The sequence below is a fragment of the Phocoena phocoena genome, chromosome 19 (assembly GCF_963924675.1).
Source record: "Phocoena phocoena chromosome 19, mPhoPho1.1, whole genome shotgun sequence".
Classification (NCBI taxonomy): Eukaryota; Metazoa; Chordata; class Mammalia; order Artiodactyla; family Phocoenidae; genus Phocoena; species Phocoena phocoena.
The window spans coordinates 27,186,835-27,213,558 of NC_089237.1; the positions used below are offsets into that span (position 1 = coordinate 27,186,835).

The following is a 26,724-nucleotide window of genomic DNA, read 5'->3' on the forward strand; positions in this document are numbered from 1 at the left end:
CAGAAAGGTTACAAACCTTCTCTGTGCAAGGGAAGGCTTTTACTTTCTGCATGTGCAAGGATTCCCATTAAACCAGGAATGAATAGACATCTAAGGCTCGCTTTTGGTGTCTTCTGAGCTTGCATGTAGTCTTGTATATACTAGCAGCCTTCCAAATCATTTAGAATCATTTAGGGGAAATTTATTAATACTCACTATGGTTATCTTGTTCTCTGGATCTCTTTGTTAAAATTTTGACTGGGCTGTCAGTCTGCTGCTTCCCTTAACCAGTACCTCAACCCCAAGCTAGCGATGTTCCCTGATTGTTTGCCACCATGTGATCTCTACTGTTTTTTACAATATTTTTATAAGATTGTTTATATTCTTATTTTCTTTATTTGCTTTCATTTTCAATTGAAGTATAGTCAATTTACAATGTTGTGTTAGTTTTAGATGTACAGCAAAGTGAGTCAGATACATATATATGTATTCCTTTCAGATTCTTTTCCAACATAGATTCTTACAAGATATCGAATATAGTTCCCTATACAGCAGGCCCTTGTTGTTTATCTATTTTATATACAGTAGTGTGTATATGTTAATCCCAAACTTCTAATTCCACCCCCCACCCCCATTTTTTTTACAATTCTCTTGGCCAGGCACTCAGCCCTGCTCTACTGCAAATCAAGTCAGCCCTCTCTGGCCTACCCTGGTAAAACTATCACGCAGATCTGTTGGATGGGAGGGCATGGGAACAGTCTCAGGTAGAAATACTACAGAATCCCATTATTCTGACCAAGGTTTAGTAGTTTTTCTTGAATAAATACTTCTCAATTTGTTGAATAACTCTGTTCAGTTTTCAGAGTCCTGAAATGGTTGGCTGACAATTTTGCCCAGTTGCTTTTCGGGGAGAGAATTTGCTGAGATCTTCACTCAGCCATTGCAGAAATCATGATACTGATTTTTAAATTAATTAATTTTTTTACTGCTTTGGGTCTTCATTGCTGCACGTGGGCTTTCTCTGGTTGCAGCGAGCAGGGGCTGCTCTTTGTTGCAGTGCGGTACGGAGGCTTCTCATTACAGGGGTTTCTCTTGTTGCAGAGCAGGGGCTCTAAGCACGCAGGCTCAGTAGTTGTGGCACACGGGTTCTAGAGCACAGGCTCAGTAGTTGTGGCACACGGGCTTAGTTGCTCTGCAGCATGTGGGATCTTCCCAGACCAGGGATCGAACCTGTGTCCCCTGCATTGGCAAGCAGATTCTTAACCACTGCACCACCAGGGAAGTCCATGATACTGATTTTTAAACAAAGTACTGATTCTTTAAGTTAGTGACAAATATTTCTTTCTTTCTTTTTTTTTTGGAGACAAATATTTCTTTCACTTCATTGCCTACTTAACAACCTGACTCATCCTTTATTTATTTAAAAATATTTATTTATTATTTATTTTAGCTGTGCTGGGTCTTAGTTGCAGCACGTGGGATCTTTAGTTGTAGCAGGCAGACTTCGTAGCTGCGGCATGCGGCTCTTAGTTGTGGCATGCGAACTCTTTAGTTGTGGCATGCGTGTAGGATCTATTTCCCCAATCAGGGATTGAACCCAGGCCCCCTGCATTGGGAGTGCAGAGTCCTACCCACTGGACCACCAAGGAAGTTCCTCATCCTTTACTTTTTATTAAAAAAAAATTTTTTTTTTGAAGACCTAGTTCAGTTTATTCAATGATTCATGAATCAGGTAGCATCCCGTCTAGCAACTAGAAGCGTGATTCCCTGACTCATCCATCAGAAACCATCACAGTAAAATGAATTTTTGAAGTGAAAAATGGAGGCAAAATAAAACAAAACTCAGAAATCCAAATGAAATAAAAAATTTGGAACCTAGGATTTAAAATTCAGATTTATTGAAAAATACAGAAAGCAGTAGTTGTGTTTTTAATGAAAAAAGTGCTAGACTTGATTCTGCCACCTCCATGTAATTTTAGGTAAGTTCCTCAACTTTTGTGAATCTCAGTTTTCTCTTTTACAAAATGGGATGATGAAATTAATTTCATGCAGTTATTCTGAGGACTAGATGAAATAACCCAAGTGGAAGTATTTTGCAAAGGACAAAGTTTTATAAAAATATAAGATTATCTCAACATTATATTTTTAAATAGGGTTGCTATGAACATTTGCAAAATAATTAAGCTAAGAAATATATATACAGTTTACACAGCATTCTTAATATCTATGCTAAGTCATAATGACTTAAGAAGATATTAGTATAATATGAAATTATATTGCGGTGCTGTCAGAAAAAAAAGCTACTGCAGCTACATAAAAGCCTTTTAGTATTTCTTCACACTATCTCATTTGTACACTTCAATGTATTTTTAATTTTTATTTTACGAGAGTTAAGCATTAGACAAAATCAAGCAACACTGTCAACATCTGTAAACTGTAAATAAGAAGAAGTCTTCTGAGTATGAAAATTAAAAAGACTACACAAGACTACAGTTTTTATGAAAACAACATTTTAAAAAAATGGGTTTTGCCTAACCTTCTTTAAGAACCATTTTTAAAAATCCATTTTAAAAACAAAATATATTTACTACTTCAACTAACCTAAATCTCAATTGGCACTGCCTATTTAAATGTGACTATGTAATCTTGTTCTCTGGTGTTCCCAACAACTCTGTTTCAGTAAAATCTCTTTTATCCATTAGTCCAAAGCCAAAAGAAACTACTAAAAAAGTAGTTATACACACTACTTTAGGAAAAAGTCAAGTGACAAACTATATGTTGAGACTTTATTCTAAAAGCAAAGTTTAGTAGAGATTCAGTCATATTTCTAAAACTTTCTATATAAACATGTAGTATAATAGTAATCCTAAAGCAATGAAAGTTACTTAAGTTATTAAAAATTGAATTATAACTATAAAAATATACAGGCCCATTAACCCAGGTATATGACTTCAAGTAATTCTGCCTAAGTAAATCCCTAATCAAAGGCTTATAGACTTTATTACTAAATTGTTCCAATATACTTATGTTAAAGAAAAACAGAGATAAAATTAGGGGATGAATAGGGCCTATTAGCCAATCATTTAAATTATAAGAGGATTTTATTGATAAATAAAAGTGTCATTTTATATTATCTGCAGTGGAAATGTAAGCAGAAAGTAAAACTATATTTCAGAATATTCTCATTTTTGTAAAAAATTTACAAATTCCATCAGAGGTATATACGTATGTGCATATGTGATAGAGTGTCAATAGTACAACCATCAACAAAATGAAAAGGCAACCTATAAAATGGGACCAAATATTTGCAAACCACATATTTGATAAGGGGTTAATATCCAAAATATACAAAGAACTCATATAATTCACTAGCAAAAAACCAAAACAATCCAATTTAAAAAATGGGCAAAGAAAAAAAAAATGGGCAACGGACCTGAATAGACATTTTTCTAAAGAAAACATACAAATGGCCAATGGCTACATGAAAAGGTGCTCAACATCACTAAAAATGAGGGAAATACAAATCAAAACCACAATGAGATATCGTCTCACATCTTTTAGGATGGCTATTATAAAAAAGATAAGAGATAACAAATGCTGGCAAGGATGTAGAGAAAAGAAACCCTTGTACACTGTTGGTGGGAATGTAAACTGATACAGCCATCACGGAAAACAGTGTGGAGGTTTTTCAGGAAATTAAAAATGGAACTACCATATGATCCAGCAATCCCACTCCCGGGTATATATCCAAAGGAAATGAAATCATTATCTTGAAGAGACAGCTCTATTCCCAAGTTCACTGCAGTATCATTCACACTAGCCAAGGTATGGAAACAATCTTAAGTGTCCCAAAACGGATGAATGGATAAAGAAAATGTGGTGTTTTTATATATATAAAATGGAATTTTATTCAGCCTTAAAAGAGAAGGAAATAATGTCATTTACAAAAACATGGATGAAGCTGGAGGGCATTAAGCTAGGTGAAATAAGCCAGACAGAGAAAGACAAATACTGCATGGTATATAAAAAAAAAAAAGTCAAATTCAGAAACTGAAGAGGAAAGTGGCTGCCAGGGGCTGGGAGAAACAGAGGTCGGTAAAAAGGTACAAATTTCCACTATAAGATATATAAGGTCTTCAAATCCAATGTGATACAGTTGATAACAATGTATTATATAAATGAAACCTGCTAAGACAGCAGAACTTAAATGTTCTCACCCCCCACCCCCAAAAGGTAAATAAATATGTGAGCTGATGATGATGGATTGTTAATTAACTCAATGGGTGGAATCCTTTCATAATGTATACAATATATCAAGTCACCACATTGTACACTTTAAATATCTTAACCCAATCCCTTGGTTAGGAAGTTAGTTTAACAAAAAATTTCATTATATAACTATTTTGGAGGAACAAAGTGCTATTGTAATGATAACGTTAAAATGGGACATGCTGTTACTCAGTAACAATATATTTCAGTTGTAGAAATTTCAACTATATAATGAAAAATATACAGATTGAAACTACAAACTTACCTAATAATTTGTCCTTCCTCTTCTGGAGTAGCTGGTCTTAACCCCAGAACTATGTGACATACCTAGAGATAAAAGTGGTAAATTAAACTTCTTTGGTGCCAATGACTGGACTATAGACTATTTCACATTCTCTGTATGAGATCCATATTCTAGATGGGAATCTAAATCAGCAATAGCTTTCAATTGATGAATTATCAATGATCCACTTAAGCAAATCTGAACTTTAAACTTAAATTTTCTGTTTTGTTGTTTCTTTTTAAACAAACCATTGCAATGGAAGACAATTTCCAAATCTCTGCGTGATAAAAAAGAGACAGAGACAGAGAGAGAGACAGAGAAAGGAAGAAAGGAAGAAAAGGAGAAAGAAAGGAAGAAAGAAACTACTTTTCAGAATATTTCATTAACACTATATATCTTAATTATCTCACATAGAGAATATTACTTCCTTTCCTGAAATCTGAAGAGCATACCATGGCACCTGGGCAGAGAGGTGAAGGGGAGATGAAAAGGACACAGAAAATGAAGGATAATGGTGGCATTTCAATTTGAACAACTCTAAGAAAAACATTATTGCCACTAGTGCTAAATATGCTTTTTTTTTTTTTTGTGGTACGCGGGCCTCTCACTGCTGTGGCCTCTCCCACTGCGGAGCACAGGATCCGGATGCGCAGGCTCAGCGTTCATGGCTCACGGGCCCAGCCGTTCCGTGGAATGTGGGATCTTCCCAGACCGGGGCACGAACCCGTGTCCCCTGCATCGGCAGGCGGACTCTCAACCACTGCGCCACCAGGGAAGCCCTAAATATGCTTTTTAAGGCTCATTTTCTCCTCAATTTATTTGCCTTCTCTAAATATCATCACAAAAGATATGATTTTTCCCCCAACATTTAACATGAAAATTTTCAAAAATACAGAAAAGTTGAAAGAATTTTACACTGAACACCTCATACCCATTACCTAAGTCTAACATTAACATTTTTATTATACTTAATCTATTCATTCCTCAATTCATCATCTTAATTTTTACATGCATTTCAAAGTAAATTATAGCTATTAGTACAGCTCCCTGTAAATACATCAGCATGCCTGTTTATAGTTTTATTTACATTTTGAGGTACAATTTACTTAACAGTACACAAATTAGGTTTATAAGATTCATGCACGTATCAGTAGTTCATTCTTTTTTATTGCTGAGTAACAGTCCACTTTGAAAATACCATTTTATCCATTCTCCTACTGATGCATACTTGGGCTTTGGGTTTTGTTTTTTTTTAATTTATTTTTGGCTGCGCTGGGTCTTCGTTGCTGCGCGCAGGCTTTCTCTAGTTGTGGTGAGCGGGGGCTACTCTTGGTTGCGGTGCGCAGGCTTCTCATTGCGGTGGCTTCTCTTGTTGCAGAGCACGGGCTCTAGGGCGCACAGGTTTCAGTAGTTGTGGCTCATGGGCTCAGTAGTTGTCGCTCGTGGGCTCTAGAGCGCAGGTTCAGTAGTTGTGGTGCACGGGCTTAGTGGCTCCACGGCATGTGGGATCTTCCTGGACTAGGGCTCAAACCTGTGTCTCCTGCATTGGCAGGTGGATTCTTAACCACTGCGCCACGAGGGAAGCACAGGTATCTGGGTTTTTGTAAGCAAACTTGATGAAAAGGAAATATAATATACATGCTTAAAATTGAACAATATTTTAAAAAGATTTTTTAATTGAAGTATAGCTGATTTACAATATTGTGTTAGTTTCACATGTACAGCAAAGTGATAAAAGTGAACAAATCTTAAGTGTACAGTTTAGTGACTTTTCACAAAGTAAACACACCTATGTAACCTTCATCCAGTCAAGAAACAGAACATTGCTACCTCTCCCAAAGTTCCACTTTGAGTTCTTTCCCAGACACCACTGTACCCCTTTAATGTGTTCACTATACTAAATTCTACCACCATGGATTGGTTTTGTCTGCTTTTGAATTTTCTGGTCCAGTATTTTCCACTCAAAATTATGTAAGATTCATCCATGTGGTTGTGTGTAGCACTAGTATATTTATCTTTACTGTTTTAAATTAAACCATATGTATGCATGTGCCACCATTTCTGTTTATGTATTTATTGTTGATAGGTACTCGGGTCATTTTCTGTTTGGGGTTGTAACAAAAAATGATTATAAGAACTTATTCTATGTTTCTTGGTGCTCAGATATACAAGTTTCTGTAGGGTACATACATGGGGTAGATTTGCTGAGTCACAGAGTATACATAAAAACAGCCAAACAACTTCCAAAATACTTGTAAGAATTTATATTCCTACTGGCAATGTGTAAGAGTTCCAGTTTCTTGTTATCCTCAACAATGCTTCATATCACCTCAAAGCTAACCATTCTAATGGATGTCTAATGGTACTCCAAGAGTGATTTTAAAATGTATTTCCATTATGACTAAAGAAGTTAGCCCCCTTTCATAATTATTAGCTATTTGGATATTCTCGTTTGTGAAGCACCCGTTCAAGTTTTTTGTACACTTTGATATTGAGCTTCTGCCTTTTTTTCATTGATTTTTGCTCTTTGTATGCCCTATATGAAAGTCTTTTGTTGGATACAGGTATAGCAAATATATTCTTATCTTTTCTTTTCTTTTTTTCCGCCCCACTGCGTGGCATGGGGAATCCTAGTTTCCCAACCAGAGATCGAACCCGTGTCCCCTGCATTGGAAGCGCGGCATCGTAACCACTGGACCGTCAGGGAAGTCCCTCTTTTCATTTTCTTAATGGTATCTCTTGATAAAAAGAATTCTTAATTTTACTGGAGTCCAACTTAAAACTTTTCTTTATGCTTAGTGCTCTCTGGAAGTATTTTGGCTGCATTGGGTCTTCGTTGCTGCGTGCGTCCTGTTTAAGAACTCTTTGCCACCTCAAAGTCATTAAAATATCTCCTATATTATTTTCTAGACATTTTATTGTTTACCGTTCAAATTTATTAGATTTATAATCTACCTAAATTACTTTTCATGTATTATAATGGGGTGGGAATAATGATGCATGTTTTCACCATATGAATACTAATTAATTCAGTACCACTTACTGAAAAGACCACCCCTTTGCATCTGCAATGCAATGTCTTCTTTGTTATAAATCAAGTGATCACACCTATGTAGGTCTGTTTAAGAACTCTCAATACTGTTCCACTGGTTTGTCTAACTTTATGCAGATATCACATTGTCTTAATACTGTTATTTTATAACAAGTTCTAATATCTGGTAATACAAGTCCACTGTTCTTTAATATCACCTTTGCTATTTTTATTTTTGGCCCTTCATACTTTTCTGTGTATTTAGAATCAGCTTGTCAAGTTCTGCAAAAACACAATGACAACAATGAACTTTTTGGGATTCTGATTGTGAGTGCACAAATCTTTAAATCAACTGAAGGGGAATTGACATCTTTAAACTATTGAGCCTTCCAATCCATAAATACGGATTACCTCCCTCTGTATCGGTTTTTTTTTATCACTGCTGTAACAAATTATCACAAAATTTGCAGCTTAAAACAGCACAAATTCATTATCTTACTGTTATGTAGGTCAAAAGTAAGGCATGGATCTCACTAGGCTAAAAATTAAGACGGCAACAGGGCTGTCTGTATTCCTTTCCAGAGGTCAAAGGAAGAATATGCTTCCTTGCCTTTTCCAGCTTCTAGAGTTCACCCACATTCCTTTGCTCGCGGCCCCTTCCTCTTTCTTCAAAGCTAGCCACTTGCACCTCTCTCACTCTTCTTCCAACGTCATTTCTTTCTCTCTGACCACAGCTGAGAAAGATTTTCCACTTTTAAGGACTCATGTGATTAGACTGGACCCATCTGGATAATACAGGCCAATCTCCCCATCTCAGAGTCCTTAAACTGATACATCTGCAAAATCCCCTTTGCCATGTAAAATAACATATTCACAGGTTCCAAGGATTAGGGCATGGATATTGGTGGGGGTGGGGGTAGGCTGAGTTATTCTGCTTACCACATTATTTAACATTTGATACTTTCTGACAAATGTATAAGATAGAAGATCCTGCTCATGTTTAGCATGCTTCCTCTGCAAAATATTGGGCACTGAGTTTATTAAAAAGGATTGAAAATAAAGTATTACCACAGGAATGGTTTACTAATTCTACTGATACTTATGTTACACTTAAATACTCAGGCAAGAGTGGGATCTTGGCAAATAAAATAAGAGCATAATTCAAACTTTTATCACTGAACTTACCAGCTAACTCTATTTTAAGACACAGATAGAAAATAAAACTAATTAGCATAACAGTCTGCTTACTCATATTAAGTGAACATAAAGTTTACTTAAGTGGTCAAAATGTTTATATAACTAATTATGACTTAAAGTAGTTGAGAATATTATTTTAAATGAGATAAAAAAATAGCTGATCAATTTTCGTATTACCAAGCAAGTCATTTCTGTTTATAGTAGTGATTTATATTATTTTTGTACATTTTTTATTTTACAAAGCCATCAACTTAAATCCCTGCTGAAAACTGATAGTGGAGCAGCTGAGTGATTTATATGGATATTATAGGCTTATCAGATTGCATATGCTTTAAATATACATTAATTAGTCATTAGCTATAAGGAAGAGTTCAATTTCCATGTATTCTAACATCGTTGTGTCACAGACAAGTTACTCTTTATTTGCAATGGAAGATCATGATACATACAAAGATACTAAACCTTTCTGACTTTCACAGGGATGCTTTTACAAGGAAAGGAAAATATAATAAGGAGAATCTAAAATATCACTATTAAATCAACAAATATTTATAAAGAACCATGAAAAATGGGAAACCATAAGTTATTTTTTTTAATTGGAGCAAGAGAAGTATTTTAACTGGGAACAGTTAAAATATGGCTGCTCACTCCTAGCAGCTATTCTTTCCTCCTTCTCCTTCAATCTTTTTTAGACCTTCTAAAGAATTAGAAAAAAAAACAAAACTGAGAAACAGTCTTGCATCTAAGATAATCTCCTAACTGGGAAGATTGTATATTTTGTGAAAAATTTACAGCTGCCTACTTACGATCCATCTCTCTGTTCACACAGCCTTACTTGTTAGGAGGGGCCTTTAAACAAGACAACAATGAAGAAAAATAGCAAATTATTCTTTATGTGTCTACATTCTCCTCTGTCATTACTTGTAAGATAAACATAATCAGCTCTATTCTACCCTCCTATCGTCTCATGACTTTGAGAAACTTCAGTAGGCACTCATGCTCTCTCACCATCCTTCAGGTCGTGTACGGGATAATGTAGTTCTTTTTATAATATATGGTTTTGTAGCCTAGTTGTAATAACTATTACATATGGAAAAGGTGCAGAACTACTGGTACCACTGTCCTCTGTACCTGTCATTTACCTTAAACATACCTGGAAAAGTAGATTCAAAAATTCATTGGCAAGAACATTTTTCACACTCCAGATTTGATAGTCTTCTAGAGTAAGATGGCCCATCTGAAAGAAAAACAGTATTTTAAAAGATCTCATTTTTTATAGTGTTTGAATAAAATCTGGTTTATTAAACTTCTAATTGTCATATGTCTGAAAGAAAACCAATAATTTAAGGTAGATGCTATGTGTTCATCTGAGAAGTAGGCCAGCTAGGATAAGTTTAAAAGTAACCAAATTTTGTTGAAATAGTCAATGGCAATGAGGACAATTTATCACCAACAATCTTCTTCCTCCAATAAGACCTGGGAAATAACTCCCAGTATCTTCTGGTTCAAAGGTTACTTACGGAACCCACAAAAGGCCCTGAGTAGGGAAAATGAAGCATTTACTAATTTTTTTTTAAATTTTATTTATTTATTTATTTATTTATTTATTTATTTATTTATTTATTTATTTATTTATGGCTGTGTTGGCTCTTTGTTTCTGTGCGAGGGCTTTCTCTAGTTGCGGCAAGTAGGGGCCACTCTTCATCACGGTGCGCGGGCCTCTCACTATTGCGGCCTCTCTTGCTGCGGAGCACAGGCTCCAGACGCACAGGCTCAGTAACTGTGGCTCACGGCATGTGGGATCCTCCCAGACCAGGGCTCGAACCCATGTCCCCCGCATTGGCAGGCAGATTCTCAACCACTGTGCCACCAGGGAAGCCCCAGCATTTACTAATTTTGAAAGCATTTTTGCAGACTCTTTGGATTATGCCCTTTGACCCTAACAATTTTCTAAGACCTTCTTAGAAATATCTGGCAATTTTATCAGAATTCTTAGAGATTTAAAAGTATTTAATAAATATAAAAAATGAGTATCTACATTACATTTCCCCAAAATACAATTTAACATTACTCTTATAAGTTGAGTAAAGCAATATTTTCTTGGTGTCAAAGTGTACCAAAAATTACATTTTCATACAGAAGGCAAAATATATATAAGCTATTGATTACATGCTTATTCTGGCTGCCATTAAAGAACTCAGAAGAGATCTTTACCAATATTACTTTTTAAATTTTTTAAAAGAATATATGTACCACCCAGACTGAGATAAAAGGTCATTTCCATCATCCCAAATATCCTTATGGTCCTCCCCAGTTAAATCACTCATCCCCGAAATCACTGTTGTAACACCTATTACCATTTTTAAGTTCTGCCTCTGTTCTCGAACTTCATATAAATGGAATCATACAGTATGTGTTCTTTTTTTCTGTGCATTCTTTCACTCAGTATAAGGTTAGCCCTACCATAACTTATTCAAATGGGAGAAATAAAGATTATAAATGATAGCAAGGGCTGTGTCTACTTAATTTTTATAAAATGCCTAGCTTATAAAATATAATAAATGTTTTTACGTATATAACACTTAATGGAGTTGTTTAAAGATGGAATGGGCTATCTTTAGAGACAACTTGGAGGTGTTGTAACAACAGATCCAAATAAGCACTTGGTGGGGATGATGTAGAAGAGGTTTAAATATATATATAAACTATATAAACCAATTCAGAGTACAAGGTATTTTTAGAAAAGGATTAGTCCCAGCGAGACTCACCTTTGTGGTGTCATGTGCATTCAATATGTCTTCTACAATGTCAGATAGATCTATGTGTAATTCCTTTAAAAACAGAAACCCCAAGAAGTAATTAGAAAAGAGTAGATATCATCTTTATTAGTCAGTGACTAAGGTATACGATATTTTGGTCAAGTTTTTTTTTTTTTTTTGCGGTACGTGGGCCTCTCACTGTTGTGGCCTCTCCCGTTGCAGAGCACAGGCTCCGGACGCGCAGGCTCAGCGGCCATGGCTCACGGGCCCAGCCACTCCGCGGCATGTGGGATCTTCCCAGACCAGGGCACAAACCCGTGTGCCCTGCATCGGCAGGCGGATTCCCAACCACTGCGCCACCAGGGAAGCCCAGGTCAAGTATTTTTTAAAATTACCATTAATAGATTGTTACACTTGCTTTAAAAAATTAAGACAATTCCCCTCTGGTTTCATTTTTACTTTACTCAATACATTCAGTTTATGAAATTTTCTAAGGCAAATTCTTTTTCTAGTTTTGTACCTTCAGCTATGGATATTTTGAGTAGCATAATATAGCAACTAGAGGTAATAACAAATCCCTTTCTCTTGATCTCTTTTTAAAATTTTTCACTCCATTTTCCTGTTGGAAATTTACATGCAACAACATGTATACAACCAGAATTTACCGGGATGTCATCGGTGCGGTTGTCCTTCCAGACCTCTAAGAGTGCAACCACCATGTCTCTCAGTTCAACCCTGGAGAGAATTCCATCACGGTCAACATCAAACACCTTGAAGCAAACTAAAGAAAAGAAACTCTTATGAAGGGAAATCACTTTTATATTCTGAAGTACAATATGTTTTACTGGAAGCTGCCTTAGTAAAATTACTTAGTTTCTTAAGCAAGTATATTCTGGATTAAGTCTGCTCATCTGGAGCAGACTGTCATTAAAGTCCTCTGAACTTGTAGGATTTCCTGCACATACTTGCTAAGTCTCTCTATCTACATCGTTAGCCAGGTTGGAGAACCCTATCCTTCCCCCAAATCTAGAGTTAAATTCCTTGCAAACTGAAAAATAAGAGCCAAATTACTGTACAATACCTCACAGATTTTGAGGAGGTAATTCAAGCCTTTAAATTAATTTCTAATATTTAAAACCGATCACTTCAGAGTTGATTCTCACAATGTTGAAAATGTTCCATCTACATTAAGAATCAACAATAACAAGGTGGTACAGTTGGCCCTCTGTATCCACAGGTTCCACATTTGCAGATTCAAACAACCACAGATCGAAAATATATAAAAATTAAGAAAAAAATTTTCCATAAAGTCCCCAAGAGCAAAACTTGAATTTGCCACACTGGCAACTATTTACATAGCATCTACATTGTATTTACAACTATTTACATTGTATTAGGTATTATAAGTAACCTAGAGATGATTTAAAGTACACAAGATGTGCATAGGTTATATGCAAATACTATGCCATTTTATACAAGGACTTGAGTATACATGGATTTTGGTATCCGAGGAGGTCCCAGAACCAATCCCCAGCAGATACTGAGGGATAACTGTATAAAGATTTTGCCTCTCCAACGTAATTAAGGCACACTCATTTTTTGCCAAAGAACAATTTCAACTCTTCAATTCTTTGTTTATATACAACAGACTAAGAATTAGAAATAGCAGCACTTTGCTAATTAACATCAAATGAATCACTCTAGTTTATTAACTTCCACTAGCAAAAAAGAAATTAAAAATTTTTTTAAGGCAATAATAAACCTCAATTGAAAAGCAAAGATTTCGGCCTCTTTATTTAATATATGAACTTTAATGGGAACAAATAATCTATCGTAAAGCCAGGTTGGAATAATGGTATACCATATCAGGGAAGAAAAAAGAAATATACATTTTTTAGATTACATTCTTATCTATTTCATATACTCCCATAATAATTATGCTATTAAATCAATGGAGTGCATCACAGCACATTACTGAAGAATATCAAATAACAAGTAGCATACCCCACATAGGCAACATCTGTGAAGCTGTATTTTAGAAAGACACAGAGATAATGACACTTGTAAATATATTAGAATTAGGTTCCAATTAAATGTTGGAACCTAAACTGTTGCATTTTCTCAAAATAGTTAAGATTTATTAATTCAATATGCTTATAAATTACACTATAACATTTTAGTTAGGCTTAAAAGACCATTTTAGTATTTAATAAAACTGTGTTTTGATCATAAATTTCATTTTGCTAATAAAATACTAATGTATTCAAGTGACAGAAAATAAGTTACACTTCAAGTCATGCAAGACACAAAATTCTCTATAGACTACCAGAAAACATTTTCGAAATGCTTAACATTTTCAAATACATCATGACTGATGTAGTTCATTTATCATGAGCTGCACATTCATCTGGAAAGATCAACCCCCTTACTAATGACAAATCCCAAATCACTCCACAGAAAATAGGTGACTGAATCCTTACAGAGACCTCAGTAAAACCTCAACATGAGACTGCTATTTGCCAGAGTAATGAAAATTCAAGCCTCAATCCACAGATGATTTTTATATGAATGAATGCTGATTTTTTTCGCTGTATAGTTTGTAAATTTTGTGACAGTGTTTAACACACTTACATTTTTGTCTTTCAGCCAGGGGTCCTCTGCAACAGGCTGATAACCCACAGGATATCTCCTTAAAATCTATGTGATTGTCACGATTTTCATCAAAAGCATTAAACAAACCTGTAAAATAGGAAGACAACGTAAATCACAACAAACAAACGTCCTAATGGTAATAATGACATGTTTATGAAAGGAGGCATGACTCCCATAAACTGACTGAATTAAAAAAAAAAGTTTATCAGTAGTTCCCATTGTCCTAGGAAGTATTTCTCTTTTTCCTGGTATAATTATAAAACTTAACTTTCTAGCAGAAAATACATTACTATCATTTAGTGTTTGGTTTTGTTTGCCTGCCTGTCTCTATTTTATATCAATTCCTATAGCTCAAAATGACTTTAGCATGTAAAAAATAAAAATCAGTTTAAAAAATCAAGAACTGAAAAAAAATGTCAGAGACCAGAATTATCCTTATTTGGAAAGACTAAGAAGAAAAATGAAAAAAGAAGAAAAGTCGAACTGCATATCAAAGATATACTGTGTTGTTATTAATAAGCTCCATTAAGCTCTTTCATGAAGCAAAGAAAAATAACACACTATATTACCAAAGAAAGAAATTCTGTACTGCAGTCTTCTTTGTATTACTTAATATTTATAACTATTTTAAAATTCAGAAATAAAAGGGAATTTATAATATAATCCTGTGGTTTTCAAACTTTTTGTAAAAAATAGAAATGGAATAATTTTGTTTTCAAATAAAATGACTTATCACTCTCCAATTCTAGAAAGGTAAAAACACAACTGCACCTTTGAAGTAGGTACAAGCCCCATCTGTTCTGGCTCCCCAAACAGGTATTTCTGAAATACACTGGGAATGTGAAGAATACAGATTGTCTGTAAGACTCTACTTCTGTGCCCTCAGTTTAAAGAGTAGAAAATCAAAGCTAGAAGTAGTTACATGACTTGCCAAAAGTTAGAAAAGTTTAAAAAGGTCTGAACCAGAAGCAGAACCCAAGTATTCAGATTCCAAATATGGTTTTTGTGATATCACCAACAACTACCCTTTGCATTACTAACTTTTTTTTTTTAAGTTATAGCAATGAAAAGTTTAGGGCTAAGTGGGGAGCATAGAGATGGTCCAGTCCAGTGGTTTCTTAATCTTTTTGGGGCAGGGGAGGGAGGGAGGGATACAACAGTGGAATCTCCTTTTTTTTTTTTTTTTTTGGTGCCATGCCACGCGGCTTGCAGGATCTTAGTTCCCCAACCAGGGACTGAACCCGGGCCCTCAGCAGTGAAAGTGCAGAGTCCTAACCACTGGACAGCCAGGTAATTCCCCAGTGGAACCTTCTTATGTAAAATAAAAACAGTGGAGGCTCTTGCGGTGAGGGAAGAGGTGGGGCTATGTGTGGAAACCTAGAGCTTTGCCTGCTCAGTGGCCACCTCCCTCATCCCTGCACCAGATGCTGAGGCACCTCACTGGAGTACTGTTTTGTAACCACTGTCTCGGTCAAAACGTTTTATATATATGAGAATGTACAGGTGAGAGAGCAAAACTGACTTATGCAAGGCTACATAGGTAGAATAGGAAGCTCAAGACTATAATTCCCAATTTAGTTTTTTTTCCCACTGAACTACACTATTTGCAAGAAATTTGCAAACTTGTAACATTATAGCCTTTTTTTTTTTTTTTTTTTTTGCGTTACGCGGGCCTCTCAATGCTGTGGCCTCTCCCGCCGCGGAGCACAGGCTCCGGACGCGCAGGCCCAGCGGCCATGGCTCACGGGCCCAGCCGCTCCGCGGCATGTGGGATCTTCCCGGACCGGGGCACGAACCCGCGTCCCCTGCATCGGCAGGCGGACTCTCAACCACTGCGCCACCAGGGAAGCCCCATTATAGCCTTTTAGAGTTAAGATGTATTGGTTAGAAATAAAAGATGGTCTTATGTGTGTTTAGCAAGGAACACTGTAGAAATAGAATGATTCCTACCTTCACTTAGAGATGGACGAATTGGTGGTGAAACCAATGGGCCAAATGTCTCTAAATCAAATCGTCCAGTTCGGGATTGAGCCTTCAGCAACCAATAGCGTTTCTCCAGATCAATGATGTCTGATTCCTCCACTGAGAGTCAAATGAAACAAGATTATAAAACCTCAGGCTTCTCCTCTGGGCAGTTAGTTTATCCTGATAATGTAACTTCTAAGGATATATTTTAATTTCCCAGTTAAATTGCTAAAAATTACCTAAAACAAAACTCTGAAAGACAAATACATTATATTTAAAATGGAATGAAAATTAAATTCAAATTAACATATAAGAAGCTTTAAAATGGAAAAAAATTTTTTTTGCAGTTCCCCATTTAAAACCAATATGTAAAACAGGAAACAACTGAGACCTTTATGGCTTCCCACACCATTTTTATCTGTACTCATTTTTGGTAATTTTCAATCTGTATCTTGGATTTAGTGATTCTATATACATATTCTCTCCTGGCTATACTATAAACATCCTAATAGCAGGATACCATGTCTGATCCATCCTGTCGATATGGTAACTACACACATTCAATACTTATTAAATAAATGAACATGACAAAAGATGTTATAGGTAATAAAGTCAATACATAAGACAGAAGGTAGAACAGGATTTATAATGTGATAGGTAATAGGGGCATCATGAAAATCTTTTTCTCCTCATTCATCAGAAGATGTATTTAAAAAAAAAAAATCACAGGTAAACTCCAACTATGGTTACATTCTATATGTGCACTGTTGTTGCTGTTGTTTTTTTTCCCTCCAAGGAACTAAAGTAAGATTTGGAAAACAAACAAGGTGAGTCTTTCCATTACCCTGGCTTTCTGCCTGCAGCCTCTTCCCAGACCTTGGCAAGGTATGAGGAACCTAAGCAGTGAAATTTCACTGAGTTAAGAATAGAACTTGTAGTTCAGGGAGGTTGAGGTAGATCAAGTTTACAGGGCAGAATACTGGAGAGGAAAGAGTTATGTAGAGAAAGAGCTCCAGAAATATGAACAGGAGTCTTACTGAGTTTTAGCAGAGTACTAAGCTATGTATGCATAGAGTGAAATTCATTGAGGCTGGGCTAGGAAATGCCTAAGTTCTGACCAGCCAGAGCGGAGATACCTTGTTGAACACTGGGAGCATTCACAGACTCAGAGGGTCACTTAATCAGTAGGGGAAAAACTAACTCTTAGAGTAAAGGCTACTCCAGACTTGCCCCCAAAAGACTTTAAAAAAAATTCTAGAAAATATCAACCTGATCCACAAATAACTGCCTATCGAAACAAAACAAACTTCCTATTTTAAAGGATGACAACAGAATCCATTAGCCATATAACACTCACAATGTCTAGCATCCAAATATATATATGTACATAAAACAGCAGGAAAAAGCGATCCAAAACCAGGATAAAAACCAGTCAATAGAAAAAGCCATAGAAATAACAGAGATGATGGAATTAGTAGACAAGGCTTTAAAACATCCATTATAAATATCTCCAGAATTTAAGGAAAACCATGACTATATTGAAAAGAGAAACGGAAACTATTAAAAAAAAAAAGTACCAAATGAAACTACTAGAGATGAAGAGTACAATACAATCATCCCTTGGTATCCATAGGAGATTGGTTCCAGGACCCCCATGGATACCAAAATCCAAGGATGCTCAAGGCCCTTATATAAAATGGTATAGTATTTGCATATAACCAACGCACATCCTCCTGTATACTTTAAATCATCTCTAGATTACTTATAATACCTAATAAAATGTAAATGCTATATATACAGTTGCTGGTGCGTGGCAAATTCAAGTTTTGTTTTTTGGAACTTTCTGGAAAAAACTTTTTTTCAAATATTTTCAATCCCCAATTGGTTGAATCTGTGGATGCTAAATCTGTGGATATGGAGGGTCAACTGTACTTGAAATTTTAAAAATTCATGGGAGATTAACTGCAGATTAAAAAATACAGAGGAAAGGTCAGTGAACCTGAAGACTGAGCAACAGAAACTATCCAAATGGAAGCATAAGGAGAAAAAAAAAGTCTGAAAAAATTAGTAGACTCTTAGTGACCTGTAAGACAATACCAAAAGTATAGCATACATGTTACTGGGGTCCCAGAAAAGAGTGGGCAGAAAATATTTAAAACAAATAACAGCTGAAAAAATTTCAAATTTGATTAAAACCATAATCCCATAGATCCAGAAGTTCAGTGAAACTTGTGCAAGAAAAATTCAAGGAAAACCAAACCAAGGCAAGACACGATCCAACTGCTGATAAAGTAAAAATCTTAAAAGCAGCATGAGAGGGGAGAAACAATACATTACAAACACAGGAACTAAGATAAGCAATGATTTCTCTTCAGAAACAAGGGAGCCAGAAGATTAATGGGGGGAAAAAAGGGTTTGAAAGGAGAAAAAAAAAACCTGTTAATCTCAAATTCTATATCCTATGAAAATATCCTTCAAAAACAAAGGCAAAATAAAGTATTTTTTGGACAAACAAAAGCTGAGAGAATTCATCAATAGCAGAACGGTACCAAAAGGAATGTTAAAGGATGTTCTTCAGACTAAATTAAATGATACCAGATGGAAATCAGTATCTACACAGAGCAATGATGAAAACAGGAAACACCCAGTCCATAATGTCCATCTGATATCATTAATCATGACAGATTTGGATAGAAGTTTAGTTGCAGCTTTGGTTAGACTAAGTTTACCTCTAGTTCAAATGTTCTGAAGGTGAGCTCAGATTTCTATTCAGGAGAGCTCAGAAACTGCTAGTTTTTGAACCTGGAGATCTATAAACTCCAGCCTGAAGGCTGCATACATGTTTGTATAAATAATGTTTTATTAGAACACAACAATGCCATGTACTTACATTTAGTTTATGGTTGCTAATGTGTTACAATGGCAGAGTTGAGTAATTGTAACAAAGAGCCATATGGCCTACAAGTCTGAAATATTAACTATTTGCCTTTTAAAGAAAATGTTTGTCAATCCCTGTGTTGAAATTGCATAACCACAGGACTTCAAGACTGCAACTCCATAAAATGACAGCAGCTCAGGACCACAGAGCCTTGAGACTGCAACCTTCAAGATTTTGAGACTTCAAAATTATGAGGTCATGAAACTGCCTAACCCCAGTCTCAGCAAAATTTCCACAGGACAGAATTACAGGGCGGAGATGATTATCTTTGCACTTGCGGTTCCTTCAGATTTAAATCTGAAACAGGTTTTTCAAAGTTTGGCTGGCTTCTTCTTATCCCAGCAAAGACTGTCCTCAGGCAGGCACACTCTTCTGGCAGCCTTAGCCCCAATCTCAGCCTCTGGCCTCAGAAATGAAAGCACCTTTATATCCTTTGATTACCTAGGAAGCACTTGTCCCTCTGGAATTCAGTTTTGTTTTTTTTTTTAAGATTTCTTTGTATTGAAATGTCTTCAGTGGCTTTAAAGATTATGATTGTTTGGTTTATGTAGTGATTTCATGTTATTAAAATAGGAATGAAGATCCTTCATGTCTTTCTACTTCCCAACCTAAAGTAGAACCCTTCCCCTGTTATTTAACATGATTCTGAAAATTCTCACCAATGCAATAAGATATGAATATGAAGTATAATGTTAGAAAATAAGCAAGGTTATTATTTGCATTATAAGTAGAATGCATTCCAAAACAACTCAAAGAGAAAACATTTAAAAATTATAATTGAGTTTAAAAACCTGTAGGGATATAAAATAAATATATAAAAATCAATGCTTTTCCTATATCTCATTAATAACATGTAAGAAAATATAAAAGAGAAAAAGCATAACAATAATAGCAATTTCCCCACAAGAAACAAATATCCAAAAATAAAAGTCAGTAAGAAAATGGGGGTCAGATTATATAGGCCACTGTAAGGACTTTGATTTTAAGTGAAATTGTGAACCACTGGAGGATCTAATGCAGAGGAGTGACATGATCCAACCCACAGGATCACTCTTGACTGCTGAGTTAAGAATAGCCTAGGGCTTCCCTGGTGGCGCAGTGGTTGAGAGTCCGCCTGCCGATGCAGGGGACGCAGGTTTGTGCCCTGGTCTGGGAAGATCCCACATGCTGCAGAGTGTCTGGGCCCGTGAGCCATGGCCTCTGAGCCTGCGCGTCCGGAGCCTGTGCTCCGCAGCGGGAGAGGCCACAACAGTGAGAGGCCCGCGTACCGCAAAAAAAAAAAAAGGAATAGCCTAGTGGGCAGCTAAGAACAGAAGTGAGTTTAAATCATCAATACACGGAATTAAAAAGCATTAAGACTACAATAAATTAACAAGTACAAGACAGACAATTCATAAAAAGCGGGGGGAGTTAATTTCACTAAGAATAAAAACATCATTTCAGAAGAAAAATTTAAGCAGAATCATGCTGCTTCAAAACTTTTTTAACACTCTTCTTGCAAGATACCTGCATGGCTATTACAACTCTTTCAGATCTTTACTCGATGTCATATTCTCGGATCTTCTAAACTGCATCCCATCCAATGATGCTCCTTCATCCCTCTTCCCTGCTTTACTTTGTTCTCGAAGACTTATTTGTTTTCTTTGTTGTTTCCTCCAACTAGAACATATGCTCCTTGTAGGCAGGCTTTTTGGTCTATTTTATTCATTGCTATATTCTAAAACTTAGAATAATATCTGGTACATTTTGAGCACTCCAGAAATATTTAATGGACAAGTAGCTTACAAGTTACCTGGCAAGACAAGAACAATGTATTTTAAATTTCCAGTGATTTCAAAGTATTCATTCTCTAGTCCTTAGCAGTTTTGGTTTTTCTGTCTTTTTTTTTTTTTTCTTAAAGTTTTTTTGGCTGTGCTGCACAGCTTGAGGGATTTTAGTTCCCCGACCAGGGTTTGAACCCGGGCCACTGTAGTGAAAGTGCCGAGTCTTAACCACTGGACCACCAGGGAATTTCCACAGTTTTCTTTTTTTTTTTTTAACAGAAGTATCTACTTCAAATACCCAGATGACTGAATTTATTTAAGAGGAATAATTTAAACTTTTAGCAATAGGGAGAGTAATTACAGGAGTTTGATATATAAATTGAGCATTACTGCCTCATTTTCCTAAATAAGATGTCTGTTTACTCCATTTATTATGTGAAAGGAAGAAAGAAAGAGAAATCTGTTCCTCCAGAGAAACAGTTTTCACAAATTCTAAATTTTCTTCCAAGTAGTAGATCTTCAGATTAAAAAAATCTGACACTGAAACCAAAGGTGGAAGACAGAAACTATGCCCTCATTTTTATACATCTAGGTACTGAGCATATAATGGGTATTCAATAAGTACTTCTGATCAGTTGGTGTTTAGTTTATACACTAAATTAGAACACAGAAAATTCATATCAACTTCCTCCCAAATGTTTTTACCTTTGAAAACTAAGTTCATTAATCTCCTTAAAAAACACAATTTTTTTTGTTGAAGTAGAAATGTGGAAAGACAAGTAAGTAGAACGTCAAGACAAGTAAGTAGAACGACAAAAATGATCAGATTGGTTATGGCTACGGCTCCCTTTTAAGTTTATGCGATCTGTTCATTTATAGTTACAGACTGTAATTTGTTAATCAAATATTTGTAAAAGCATGCTAAAGTAAAATATATATATTATCATTACCCAAATATTTTACATGAGTTGGCAGCTGAATTGCTGAGGAGAGGAAAGATAACTAACCTTATTTTCACTTAAAGAAGTTAGAGGTTAACAACTGCAGTAGTTACTCTATTTGCAATTCATAAATAAATATCAAAACTTATACTTTACCAGCTAAATAGGAATGAATTTATCACCCACCTATTGATATAATTTTTTCTGGTTCACAACAGCAGCATACTACAACATTCTAAATAGTTTCTAGCCTGCCCTTTGGGCCATCCTAATCAAGTCCCACCTTACCGGAGGCTCCAGCTACAGAAATTGCTCTTTAATGCCAGAATTGGATTCTTATTTAAAAACAAAAACAAAAACAAAGCCAAGCAAAATATCCAAGTATTTTCAAACAGTAACACAGTTCTTTAACATTTCTGAGGAAGCAACCTGTTCTCAAAAGCAATGACCTTCTGCAATCTATTTAAGCCTTACATCATTTACAACCAGATAAGAGGATAATGAAGGAGGGACATGCAGATTTACTAGGCAGTTTATGGCCTAAGAATCACTGAAGTACTTTTCTCTTACAGAAAGGAGGCTTTAACATTGCAAACTAAAATGTGGCAAGGGAATATAATAATATGCATATTTTTAGTTGAGATAATAAATGCTAAAATAAAGCATTTGAGTTATATAAATTTGAGTTAGATAAGAAAAGAAAACCAATCAAAATGAGTTCAATGGCCCTAAAATTAGCCCAAAATACTACATTAATTACCTCAGTATCCAGATTCTACTACTTAAAAGAAATCACGCTTATGATACATTTTAGGGAAACTCTAAAAAACATATTTACAAGAAAGAGCACACATATTTTCTTCCAAATAATATAGCTAAACTCTATGAAAAGATGATCATCATTAAGGAAAAAAACTCTCAATTAGTTCTTAAAACATAGTTCTTAAAATCTTAGTTCTTCCAATTACCTATTTCACTGTTGGTAAATGGGGAATCATTCACTGACCTTGCCTGGATCAAATGAAGTTAATTATTAAAGAGAAATTTAAAATAATAATCATTTGAAGGTATCCCAAGGAGAAAAAAAAGGAAATTGGAAAAGTGAAGCTGCAAGATTGTCTAAAGTGAGTCTGAGGAAGATGGCTCACCACAAGCACAGCTATCACATGACCACCTCCTTTTACCTGCAATTACAAGCTGCTTATGAAAGATTAAAGAAAAAAATGACTGTGTGTCAATAAACTGTCTTCAAATCCTAAAATGATACTAAGCATGCACTCTGGGGTTCAAACATCCCAATTTTGGCACCTATTAGCCATTTGATCTTGAGAAAGTTTCTTTAACTTCTTGTAGCTGTGGTTTCCTCATTTTTAGAATGGAGATAAAATGAACTTCAGAGGTGGCACAAGGATTAAATGAGATAATGTTCAAGGAGTATAGTGCCTCCTTTAGTAAGGGCTCAATCTGTATGTGGTAAGTTGGAACCTTCCAAAGCATTTTTGGGAAAAAAAAAGTACAGGAGCTATATGTCAAGATCATTTAATATTCTACATTCAATAAAAACATTTTATGTACCTGACATTGCACTAAAAATTATAGACATGACAGTGAACAAAATAATTATGCTTAGATTCTAATAGAAGAGAAAATGGGTCATTTTAATCCAGTGTGGAAAGTACAGTGAAGGAACAGAGACACAGGGTTTTCAGGGAGCACATAAGCAGTGAGGCCCTAGAAGTCTTGATATTTAAAGAGGTACACACAGAACATCTTAGGGTTGACCAGGGAAAGGAAAACTAGTGTGGCAGAAGAAGGATATTGCAAGCAGAAGTAAAAAAGCATGTGTAAAAGTCTCTAGGAAAATCAGGTAGTGATAGGACAGAAAAACAAAAAGAATAACCGTTGTATTCTGCTATTATTCAAAAATAAGGAAGAGGATAGATAACCTATAGAAGGATTTATGCTATGGACACAAGATAAAAGACAAAAAAACAAGAGAGAACTTTACTTTCCAGTGAGTGACAAAAAAAGAATGTTAAAGATGGCAGTTCAACCTAGAATTAGTAGACAGTTCGGTTAGAATGTAGACGTTTCAAAGGTTAGCATCTAAAGGATGAGCCTTCAAACTCAAGCAGAGAGATGCCAGACTGTGATTGGATAGGACTATGCATGTACAATAGTAGGGGATTTGATACACTGAACTAAATTTGTAAAAAGCTGATTAAAACAAATTACATTTTGAGTTTATAGTCCGTGGCTCCAAATTCCAACACTATGTAGTGCTAAATAACCATGAACAAAATGGGTGGGGAAAGGCTATTACAAGAAAAAGCCAAATGACTAGTTAGTCTTAGAAAGTAGGATCTTCTTTCAGATATCAATAATAATAATAATAAACTTGTACCAAACTATTTCAAACATTTAACTATACAGAACATGTTTATGTTCTCTATATATGTTCTCTGATTCTGAATATCAAAATGTTTAAAAATTAACTTGTCATTAAAAACACTATATATTTGATGAAAAAACAGCTTTTTAGGAAATCTAACCTTAGGTATTTAAACAGCAAATTATAAAAGAAAAATATATCAGTCTTGATAAAAATCTAGCTAAGATCTACTCAAGCATAAAAAGTTGGACTTTTGGCTAAAGTTCTAATTCAGGGAATTCCCTGGCAGTCCAGTGGTTAGAACTCAGTGCTTTCACTACTGAGGACCCAGGTTCAATCCCTGGTTGGAGAACTAAAATCCTGCAAGGTGATGCAGCCAAAAAAAGTTCTAATTCAATTTCTTAAACTTAAATGAAAGGTAAGGTAACAACAGTTTGGAATCTGAAGTTCTAAAAACTGTACTGGCCATGACAAAGTCTAAAATCTTGTCTAAATCAAATCAGTTAGTTATTCTAACTCTGTATTGAATACAAATAGCGCCCCAGGTTCATTTGTGATTTACATGGAAGAGAAAAAATTTGATTAAAAGTGGCAGTATGTTCAACTTACTGTGACTTCAAATTTTACTTTATAATCGTATGTGAAAAAGTAATTAAAGGCACCTGCACTCTAACATAAATGGTATTTACAAGTGAAAAATTATAACTCCTTTTTGTTTCCTAGATACCTTGGGTCATTACGCAAATTTAAATGGAGTCAGTGATGCTTTAAAATAAATATTTTCTGTTTACTTATAAATCAGTTAATAACATTCTCTATTTTTATCCTGTGTTTCCACATTCTTGACACATTATTTGAAAAGTTTAATGTACCAAATATTCTTTGAGTGAAAGAGCCTGCAAAGACATCCACAGAAGCTGAGAATTTATAAATAATATGATAAATCACAGACATCAGAATGTAAACCTACCCATGTCAGAATTTCTGTAAGAAATTTAGCAGTAATTCTGACTCTGTCATAATGCTTTCATAGGAAAGTTCACTAAGAAAGGAGCCATTTGCTGAAGCCAGCAGCAAATGAGTTGCCTGTTGTACTAGTTTATTTTTGTTCTTTATTTTTATAAATTCTAAAATAAAAGAAAGCAAACTGGTAAGAAAAACACTTTCTTCCCACAGACATGGATGAGTTAATTTTTGTACTGATCTATAGTCCTCTCTTAGAAAACTGCTTGCTCCCAAAACAATTACTCTCTGGAGAAAGTGGGATGAAGCTCACTAACATTCCCAAGCCAAGTGTTCACTAATACAAAAGGATGCAGGGAATTCCTTGATGATCCAGTGGTTAGCACTCCATGCTTCCACTGCAGGGGGCACGGGTCTGATCCCTGGTCAGGGAACTAAGATCCCTCATGCAGCGCACGCAGGGCCCAGCCAAAAAAAAAAAAAGAGGATGCATATTCATTGTAAAGCACCTACCTATTCTATACCAGGCATAATGCTGAGTCCCTTAAAAAAGGTACTATCTCATGTATTCCTGAAGGGTAGCACCATATACCACCCCAAACATGCCACTTTAGCATAAGGGTTATTTTGAGTTGAAGGCAATTGAGAAGAAGCTGATACCAAAATAAAAGCTCTCCAGCTCCCCCTATTAGCCTAATTTATAAAGATGTCTTACCTGCCCTTCTACCAGGAAGAAGTTAATCAACAGAGACCACTCTAGATACTTATCAACCTGGAGATAGCACCAAAGGAAAGAATCTACATAACAAACCTTATTAACCAGCCATATCAATCAACAGTTTCTCCATCTATTTGCCTTCCCACAATGTGCCATCCCTAGCAGCTCAAAGTCCTTTTCTTTTGTCTTGTCACATCTCCATAAAATTATTGCTCTTTGCTAAGATGCTATATAAGCTCAAGCTCTAACCACCCCTTTGAGTTACTCATCACTGAAAGTTCTGGTACATAAGTAAGTTAGTTAAGTATCAATAGTAAGAAAGTAAGCTTATGTTTTTTTCTTGTTATCTTTGTTAGTCTAATTTAAAGGGCCCCACCCAATGAAACCAAGATAAGTAGAGGAAAATACTTTTCCTTCCCCACACTCCTTACAACATATCTATGAGGTACAGTTGTATCGTTATCCCTGTTTTCCAGATGAAAAAAGAAGTTCATAGAGATTAAATTTCCCGCAGCTACATGAATAATAAGTAGCAGGGCTAGAGTGTCTGACTCAGAGTCCGAAGAACTCCTAAATACCACATGAGTATTATTTCTCAAAAAAAAAAAAAAAAATATATATATTCAGGTGGGGGCACTGAAAAGTAGGAACATCAAATTCATTGCCTATTCATGCCAGAATTTATCTGTCAGAACTTCTGGTGACAATGGAATGAAAATGAGAGGGAAAGTAGCTGGTGTATAACTAGTAGCCAACTCATAAATTATATGTACAAATAGCACTTGATACCCAAGGTCCTCTACTCAGTCAACAAATACTTATTTAAGGCTTGACACAGGGTGAATAAAAAAATAATACAGACTCTCTATGATTT

General features: G+C 35.5%; 1 protein-coding gene across 1 annotated transcript in view; it reads right to left on the reverse strand.

Moving 5' to 3' along the window:
• The window catches only part of USP32 (ubiquitin specific peptidase 32), a 142,714-nt gene that overhangs the window by 56,503 nt on the left and 59,487 nt on the right, over positions 1–26,724 (reverse strand). Inside the window, exons 5-10 of the mRNA XM_065896813.1 lie at positions 16,121–16,252; positions 14,150–14,257; positions 12,184–12,299; positions 11,528–11,590; positions 9,913–9,996; positions 4,514–4,575 (exon numbers count right to left, since the gene is read on the reverse strand). Coding sequence (XP_065752885.1) covers positions 4,514–4,575; positions 9,913–9,996; positions 11,528–11,590; positions 12,184–12,299; positions 14,150–14,257; positions 16,121–16,252 — 565 coding nt within the window. The remainder of the gene's footprint in view (positions 1–4,513; positions 4,576–9,912; positions 9,997–11,527; positions 11,591–12,183; positions 12,300–14,149; positions 14,258–16,120; positions 16,253–26,724) is intronic.